General features: G+C 30.8%; 1 protein-coding gene across 1 annotated transcript; it reads right to left on the minus strand.

Annotated features, from left to right (window-relative positions):
• Positions 1–7,524: 7,524 nt before the first annotated feature.
• Positions 7,525–9,187, minus strand: LOC133286324 (berberine bridge enzyme-like 21). The gene has a single exon (XM_061483731.1). It carries the CDS (start codon positions 9,185–9,187, stop codon positions 7,559–7,561), a length of 1,629 nt encoding a protein of 542 aa, XP_061339715.1. The 3' UTR covers positions 7,525–7,558.
• Between the last annotated feature and the right edge of the window lie 521 nt (positions 9,188–9,708).

The following is a 9,708-nucleotide window of genomic DNA, read 5'->3' on the forward strand; positions in this document are numbered from 1 at the left end:
ACTATCCAATTAACCTGTTTACATGTTAATAAATGTTTCCAATAATATTAAATAAGAAATTTCTCTTGTTCAAGTCACCCTAGATTTTCCCCACTCAAAAGGGGCAAGATCTCTTGTCAAATTAAGCCGAGCAAACTAAATAAACATGGGCCGTAGGCTTTCTGCTTGACGTGAAACAGTTGTCGGGTCAAATTGACCTACTAATGCTACAAGCCCAGCTGAAATGAAGAGTCGATCGTAACGATACGAGTGTTTATGAATTTGTCATTCAATAAGCTTATTTCTTCAAGAATATACATAGAATACTTCATTGGTGAAATGATTGTATCATTTTTGGATTGTGCTACTTCAATGATTGTATCATTTTTGGATTGTGCTACTTCAATGATTGAGAAATATCATGTGTGTCAAGATCTTTAGTAGCAAAGTTGTGATAAAGATGTCGCCACGTCGCTCACATCCATAATCAAATAAATGCAGCTTAGGATTAGCTTCTACCGAAATCAGCTTAAATGTAGCAATAAAATACATAATAATGATCAGCTTCTTTCGAAATCATTCTAAACTATATCATTAAATTTACCAAATTAAGTGTGAGGAGATTAAATATATATAATGAATGTAATAAATATAACAATACAATTCCTAATTTTAATACCCTAATTATCATATTTTCATGATAAACTAAGGTTAAGAAATTACATCGTTTCTCTTCTCCTTATACGTAAAAGCTAGGTCAAATAAAAGTTTACAAAGATTCTTATAATAAAAATAATTTTTTTATAATGAAGAAAAAAACTAAAAATCAAAAACTCATAGAAGGAAAAAAATTTTAAGTTATATCAATTTTTTTTAAATATGTGCTTTTTTTAAATGAAAAGTTTTTAAACTAAAACTTTTATATAATCATCAAATAGTTTATAGCTTTATTTTTAAAAAAAAATTATTTTAACTTAAAAGTAACTTTTAATTAAAAAAAGAAAAGAAAAATATCTTATTCCAAGTTATCTTAGATTTTATTTTATTTTTCCCAACTCAAAAGGGCCAACATGTCTTGTCAAATTAGGCCTAGCCAACTAAATAAACATGGGCCCATAAACTTTAAGAATTGAGGGGTCAAATTGACCAATCAATGCAACGAACCCTGCTGAAATGAATAGTTCAGGGCAAGTTGTAACTATAACTCAAGCAGCACTTGAGTTGTTGAGCACAGAAATGTCACTAGTGAGAACAACTCAAGAAGGTTCCAAAAATGCAAATGTCACCCTGATTTTGCTAGAAAAAAAGTTTACCAAGAAAGTGAACGGCATAAAAGCAAGTACAAAGCGTAGTGGAGGTATATGCCAGGAAGATCCTTTCCTCCACTTGCCCCTTCTCCTACAGAGAAGCCACTAATAAAACCAACATGTTTCCCTCACTCGAGCACCATCATTTTCAGCTTCTTTTGCTATCATCATCATCAAACGTTTCAGCACCATCTCTTCTTTCTCCCAGCCCTTGATCAAAATGAGTCTCAAGCTCGGTTCCTGGGACAGGGTTTGGATCAAAGATGGCAGCAAAGGAGCAAAAGGAAGAAAGGCGTTGTTCATGTTAGTCCTACTAGTTAGGTCATAGTTATAAGCCTTTAACTTTGAAGGGCAACTATGATCCTTTGGCAATGTATCCTATAGGCTAAATATCTATACGCGGTACAATAAGCACTGTATGTAAGCAATCTTGGCAATTAGTTCATTTTGCTGTTATGTTACGGTGGAATAAATCTTTCGTGCTACTATTGCAGCAAAGATTCAGTACATCTCATCAATGAAAATATTATATGTGAGCTAAAATTCTCTTTTCTCTGTCAAATTCTTTATCTCTCTTCTGATGTGTAATGCTCTTATTAGTGAGATACACCGAATTTAAGTGCTTCAGATGCACCTAAGATTTATTCGTCCCACTGATTGCTCGCGTTAATAATCATTGGATAGTTTAAAAAATTCTAGCTTTTTTTTGTTTCCTTTAGACCTTTTTTCTGGGTTACCATATATATTGAAAAGTTGTACAGGTTTAAACTCTGGCATGTGGTTCTTCTAATATTGTTTTAAATCTTTATATGAGAGCAGCTCTTAAATCTTGTATTCGCATAGTGTTTTTATTTTCAGAGATTAGATTTGAATATGAAATGGCTTTCATCTCTATTGGAATGAGAACTATAAAGGAATATGTTGCAGCTTCTTTTTTTCAAAAAACTTGGATGTTGCAGTTAACAAATGTTCAATAAAATATATGATTGCTCTATTTACAACTTTTATGTTTATGTATTCAATTTATTGACTTTAGTCTATTCATTCAATTAATTTTGATACAAGATCAGACTCTTTTTAAAAAGCAACAGGTCGAGATTTATTGGAAGAAAAAGGGAACCTTTTCTATATTGTTAGTTTAATTGTTTGATAAGCATTCAAAGCTATAAGTATTGCATTTTAATAAAATATTGGACTCTGAAGCATATATGGAGTACTTGAAGTCTAGTATGGTTCATAAGGGCATGGGACTTATGCCAACGGAATTCTGAGATGGGCAATTTACAAAACCTATGAAAAGATTATGCCTCTTGAACTTTTATGTGCCCATTTGTTGTATATAACTCCTTAAGCAAATTCCAATATCTAGATCCCATGCATCAACCTTTGGCAAAGTATGCAAGTCAGGTTTGATAGAGATATTTGAAATTTTTCCGCAAGCATCGTATTTGCATAGCGTTTCAGAAGAAATGCTTGCAAAAAAACATATAGTTTGGTACGCGGGATTTTTGGGAATTTTTGGGAAACTGAATTTTTCTAAATTTTTAATTTTCAGATATTATCGTAAAATCATATTTTTGAAAATTGAGATTCTCGGATAAAAAAAATTCTCCTCTACCAAACATACACTGTTTAGAAAGATGATTTGGATGTGGTATTTGGGTTTGACCAGCTAAATGGGCAAGAAGGGGAAGCGATCAACACACTGGTCTGAGATTACACAACGGATACTGTCCAATATATACTGAGACTTTGCACAACGGTAATTCAAATTCAAAAAGTTTTAAAAAGGGGTATTTTAGTATTTTTAATCAATTTTCTCATCAATATTTTACCTTCAACCAAATGTACACTCAGAAAATTTAATCCAGTTTTTCCGATAATATTTCAACGTACCAAACAATTTTTTTCAAACTTTCCTACTAAAATTATTTTCCCACAATATTTCTAATAATTCTATTTTCTTGATAAAAAAATTTTTCTCTCAAACCAAACGCATCCTAAAACTTGGGAAGAGACTTATGAAGGGGGGAAAGATATGTGGGAGTGGGAATGGAGAGGTAGCCGAAGTAAAGGACACATGTAAGGGGACGCATGTGAGGTGACTAAACTGACGTATTTAACTTTTATAACCGCAATTATTAATTCCATGCGTTCTTCAACATGTATTATGGCTTTAGACTCGGTGCATATAATCAACTTCCAAATGCGACTTTACCTACCACGTGATCAATTCGCGAGTAGAAATTTCAACTTAACAAGTGATTTTAAGTTCAAATTCCAGTTGTATCAAAAATTTGGTGAGAACAATTTTGTCATCTTGTGATATTCCTGTCCGGTTATTAATCTTCAAAATAAGACATTTTAGCTAAAATAATATGTAATCTCTTAAGCTAAGCTCAAACTTTAGTTGTCTAAATAAGTAAGTTAGGACACGATAACCAATAGTATACTTTTTAGTATATAATACGTAACGACCAAAGAACGAAATTAGACATAAGCCAATAGGATTTGGGGTTAAAGAATATAGAATTGTGTATTTTAAGTTAGAAAAAAATACACAATAAAAATTATGGGGGAGAAAGTGAGAGTTTTTTAAATTTAAATTTTAAATAAAAAAATACTAGTTTTAACTAAATCCTTTAAAATTATAAACATTTTTCTCATAGTTCTTTTATCTTTTTTCTTGAATAATTCTGAGTAAGGTATACAGAAATATCTTAAAAGGAAAAATTTTATTTTCACCTACTGTGATTTTACGATTATCACTTGACCCCTTACGTAAACTTGTCACTTAGATTCATTGTGCTTAAATAAAATTTTATCATTTAATCTCTGTGATTTAAGTTTTCATTTACACTTATCATGATTATAAAAATATATCACTTAAACCCCTTGTGGTCTTGAAAGTATAAAAATATTTACTTTTTATAAATTTTATTTTATATAATTAGGATATTATCAAATAAAATTATAATAAAATTAGTAATTAAATATTAAATTAAAAATATTTCAAGTTATTTATTTTGAATTAATTTATAAATTATTTTAATTTTAAAAAAATATTTAAAAACTAAAAAAATATTATTTAAGATAAATTAAATATGTATTATCAAAATAAGATATTTACTTTCTTTAAATAATTTTATAAAAATATCAAATAAAAAATAGATAAAATAAAATAATATTTTATTTAAATTTATTTTCATGACAAAAATAAGTCAATTATTTTAATATTTTATTTTATTTATTTTCCACAAATACATTAGACAAGGATATAAAATAAAAAAATAGAGAAAATAAAAAAAATTATATGTATAAAATTATAAGGATATAATTGATATTATTATGAATTTAAATTTAAATAATCTATATTTTTCTGTACATAATTTTAATTTATAAGAAATATAAGATAAAACTTAAGAAAAAAAATTATGTATATATAAAACCACGAGGGGTCTAAATGATATATTTTTATAATCATAATAAGTGTAAGTGAAAATTTAAAACAACAGATAGTAGAGTTAAATGATAAATTATTTAAGTACAATGAACTTAATTGACAAGTTTAAAACCATGGGATAGGTTATTATACCTACTTTTTTCTACCTACTTTTGTTTACAACTCTCCAACACCGTTAGATCAGAATTTAAAGAGGAGAGAGAAAAATAAATGTTAATTAAAATTCTGATCTAACGGTGTTAGATAGTGGTACGCAAAGGTAAGTAGAAAAAAAGTAGGTAGAATAATATATTCCTAAATCCATATAGAGTCAAATGATAAATTATAAAAGTACAATGGGTGAAAATGAATTTTTTCATTTTAAAAATCTTACAGATTTTAAAAGACATTTTAGAATTTGATGGACTTTGAAGACATTTTTAAAAGGCTTTTTTTACAATCAAGATTTCATAAGATTAGATTTTAATAGAATTTATAAGATTTGAAAGAACAATATGGATTTATAAGATTTTAAAAAAACGTATGAACTTTTAACAAACATTCATAATTACAAGAGTCAATAAAAAAAATAACAAAGAAATGCAATGAAATTAATAAAAAAAAAGTAAAACCTAATATAATTTTCTCAATCAGTAAACCATAATATAACTTTTAACAAACTTTCAAAATTACTAAGCAACAACTCTTCATATATCTAAAGTTATACTATTTACAAAAAAAAAAAAAAAAAAAAAGTTATACTAGTCCTCCACACATTAACATTTTCTCGTTCATGCTTTTGGGTTTGACTAATGAGTTGAAAATTATCTTCTTCATATGGTATCAAAGCTATGCATATATGACTATAAAATCCAATTTTTTAATTATTAAAATAATTCTAAATTTGCATATAAAACATAAAGTTCATGATAAATTTTTGTTTGGAATTTTTTGCAATTGATCTTGAAAACCATGGAGTTTTTGTTCTATTTGATGAGAGTTTTCTAACCATATATCATATGCATATTTTCATTGAATATTCTAAGAAAATTTCAAATCTGAATCTTTGGATTTTTTACATGAAAGTTTAGAAAATTTCTCAAATTTTTTTCAATCGATACATTGAAACCTTAAATTGCTTTGGAGCTTTTAAAAAATAATTTTTTAATTATCTATTGACACAAAAATTGTTTGAAATCCTTTCCTATATTGAAAAAATTTCGTTCATGAATGTATTGTTACGGAATATAGGGCTCATATTATGAAAATTTCAATCTTTCTTTAAATTGATGTTATTTCATTGACGTAAAACGAAAATTGGTTTAAGGGTTTTAGTTTCCTTTATTTTTCCACTATTTTATATTGTTTTTAATAAAAAAATATATATCTTTTTGTGCCAAGAAAAACTACGACCCATAGCTTGAAAAATAACTTTTTAAACTTCCAAAAATTTTCAAAAATATGTTATTTTTGAGATAAATTATATTAAAATCTCATTGGTTTGTTGTTTCTGGGTTTTGTAATGAAAATCGCTCAAAAATATGCTGTTTTTAAGTTTTGATTAAGCTCTCATGACGGAATCCGATTTCGAGCGGGTCAACCTGCTAACGGAAGAAGAAAACACTGAAATAGAGAAATCTCAAGAAATCTTAGAGGTTAGGGTGAGATTGTGAAAGAGACATCTTATTTATATTTTTCACTAAAAAATCTCACGAAATTCACACCAATAGAAAATCCATTAAAATCGTCGGATTTTTGACTACCACGAGATTGTGATTCTGATTGAATACCAACGGATTTTTTTGGATTTTTTTGTCCAAAAATAATCCGTTAAAATTCTTTGAAATCTCAATCCAATACACCCCCTAAATGACAAGTTTAAAACCATATAGAGTCAAATGATAAATTATAAAATCACTATGGGTGAAAATGAAATTTTTACATTTAAAAACGTCATTTCTTAGGAAATGCGTGAATTATTGTAACTAAAAAGTCAATCATTTAGAAAATGTGAGTGTCACCATCTGTACATCAATGCGTTTTTTTTTTTTTTTGGTAGACACATCAATGCGTTTTTTATTAAGACGTTTGTTTGTTTGAATTATAAAAATAATTTATTTATTATATTATAATGAAGATGGACAAAGCTAAAAAAGAAAAGTAAAAAACTACAGCGGATTATTTGCTGGTGCTAATGCATGTGGAAGGATTAATCCACATGCTACAGTCAGCAATTTTGTCTACCTATTATCTTGCAAGACAATATCTCAAATAATATTCAAAATAGCCTTAATAGTAATTAGTTATTATTTATATTTTTTTAATTAGTTTTTTATTAAAAGAAAGAGAAAAAGATTATAATGGTTTTTTAGCCAGATAAAAATCCATTGCAGAACATGGGGCATTAAATATTCAAGGGTTAACATCACAAGAAAATGTGAAGAGAAAAGTACTGGACGAAATAAGAGCTAGTAGATATGGTCAGCACGGAAAGCGAACCTCCACAAATCACAAAAGGATACTAGAGATAATTCAACCAAATCATTATATCATTTTTCTCTTGGAAGTATTCAACTGCCCCGAACCAAAAAGTTATTTGATTCAAGTTACAGACCAACAAAAGAGAAGAACAAATGCAAAATAAAAGTGCTACGCATTTATTTAACATTTTATTATTATTCAAATTTAATGCTATAAATAATAGTCAAATAAATGACCAAAATAATAAGGACCTATACTCCTATAGGCAAAGCATTGACATAGGATTATAGTAAAAGAAAAAAACAAGTTAGGAGCGTCAATTAAGCAATAAACTTCAGTCTTTGATGCTCTATGCCTTGCCTGGAAGAACTGGAATACTCTGTTCATTCCTGAAAAAGTTATCTGGATCAACAACAGTCTTAATCTTCACCAGCCTATCGAAATTGTTATTGAAGTACTTGGCCCCATAAACCACCCCTTCTTGATAACTATTTGCACCAAAGTCATTGACCCCAATATCAAGGTCTCTATAATTTAAGAAGGCACTTCTTGGACTCTTGGACACAAATGGGGTCATGTAACTGTAAAGCCTTCTAGCCTGATTTATAAAACTCTGTGCTGCAGAAGCTGATGGGTCTTCCCAGTTCACAGAGTACTGCATTTTGAATAGATTCCCAGCACGGTGAGGGAATGGAGTAGCACCAGATGGGATCTGAGACATTTTTCCACCATATGGATTGAAAACAAACCCAACTTTTCCCAATGCAATCATCTTTTTCCAAATCCATTCCAACCCATCTTTGGAAATAGGTTTCTGCACATAATCAGATTTCCTCTTAAGAAAACCTCCAGAGTTGAGATTCCTGTCAAGGAGGATCTCAGGTTTGGCACCATTTTTGAAAGCCTCATCATCATTCCACCAAATAACAGACTCAATCCAACTCACCTCAGTGCAATTCTCCTTCTTCAGGCCAAGGAGTGGAAACTCCTTCTGCAGAATCGACACAAGTTCATTAGCTCCTCCAAGAAACAAAGCCACAACCGAGGCTCTCACGGTTTTCTTCCCCTTCACAACATTGGAACTCACTGGCTGCAAAAGAAGCCTCATGAATAGCCTATCATCAGTATTTGGAGCAACCTGTTGCCACTGGACAACAAGATCAGTGGCATTCTGTTCCAAAGCTTTCTCAACTCTAAAAAAGGTAACAGTTTCTGGAACAGGAACCAATTTAACAGTGTATGATAATATAACACCAAAACTTGCTCCTCCACCTCCTCTAATAGCCCAAAAGAGATCTTCACCCATAGATTTCCTATTAAGAATCCTACCATTGACATCAACAATTTCAGCATCAATTACATAATCAACAGATAAACCATATTTTCTCAACATGTTACCATAACCCCCACCACTCAAATGGCCACCGACACCAACAGTGGGACACACCCCTGCAGGAAAGCCATGAACTTTACTCTTTTCCCAGATCCTATAATAAAGTTCTCCAAGAGTGGCACCAGCTTGAACCACAGCAACCTCGTTTTCGATGTCAACAGAGATACTACGCAGGTTGAACATGTCAAGGATGATAAAGGGTTCATCCGAGACATAGGAGACACCCTCGTAATCATGGCCTCCGCTTCTGATTTTGATTTGAACCCTTATGCTTTTGGCGCAGATGACAGAACCTTGGACATGGGATTTTTGCAAAGGAGTTACAATGATTAACGGTTTTGGGGCCGAGGTTGTGTTGAACCGGGAATTGCGAATGTAATCTTGGAGAACGGTGGGAAAGGAAGGATTGGTTCGAGGAATGACTATGTTGGAGACTTGAGTTGAAGAATTTGTGAGTCTTGTGAAGCACTGAAGGAAAGCGCTATACACTGAGGACTCTGTTGTTGGTGCTGCCAACGAAACAGAGACGACACTTAGAAGACAAAAAGTTGCAGAAAGATAGAGTAAACAACTTGGTTTTGCCATTGGTGGTTATGTGTATGTGTGAGAAGGGTTGAAAACTTGGTTTTATAAAGAGGGAAGAAGCGTTTGAGACGTGTTGGTCCACCTTGAATGTGCGCCAAACATTTGACTCAGAACGTGAGAATTGTCTTAAGCAGTTTTTTTTTTTTTTTTTTTCTTTTTAGAATGGAATTTTCTTGGACTTTGCCATTGCAAGTTGCTTGATCATAGCCCTTGATTCACCAATCAAAGGAAAACTTCTTTTTTTGTTTTTGGAAATAACTTTCTTTGTTTTGATTTATAGTTATTGACCAAGGAAATAATTTAAAGAGCAGTAATTGATTAGATATTTTGTTTAATAAGAATATTATTTCCCCTGATAAAATCATTTATGTGTGATTTTGTAACGCTTTGTGTAACATCCCGGGTGCTGACGAGGGCGGGGAGTGATCGCCGGTGCGAAAGGGCATGGACGAGGAGCGGCTCCTGACAGGCTTCCAGCGACGGGGTACATGAATGAATCGAATCAACACCTGAAAGAGAGG

This window comes from Gastrolobium bilobum, unplaced genomic scaffold (genome assembly GCF_033153095.1).
Source record: "Gastrolobium bilobum isolate Gb01-03AN ecotype WA unplaced genomic scaffold, APGP_CSIRO_Gbil_v1 utg1891, whole genome shotgun sequence".
Classification (NCBI taxonomy): Eukaryota; Viridiplantae; Streptophyta; class Magnoliopsida; order Fabales; family Fabaceae; genus Gastrolobium; species Gastrolobium bilobum.

Bases quoted from the DNA above. Each gene is read 5' to 3' on its own strand.
- LOC133286324 (XM_061483731.1), bottom strand. From the start codon at position 9,187: ATGGCAAAACCAAGTTGTTTACTCTATCTTTCTGCAACTTTTTGTCTT.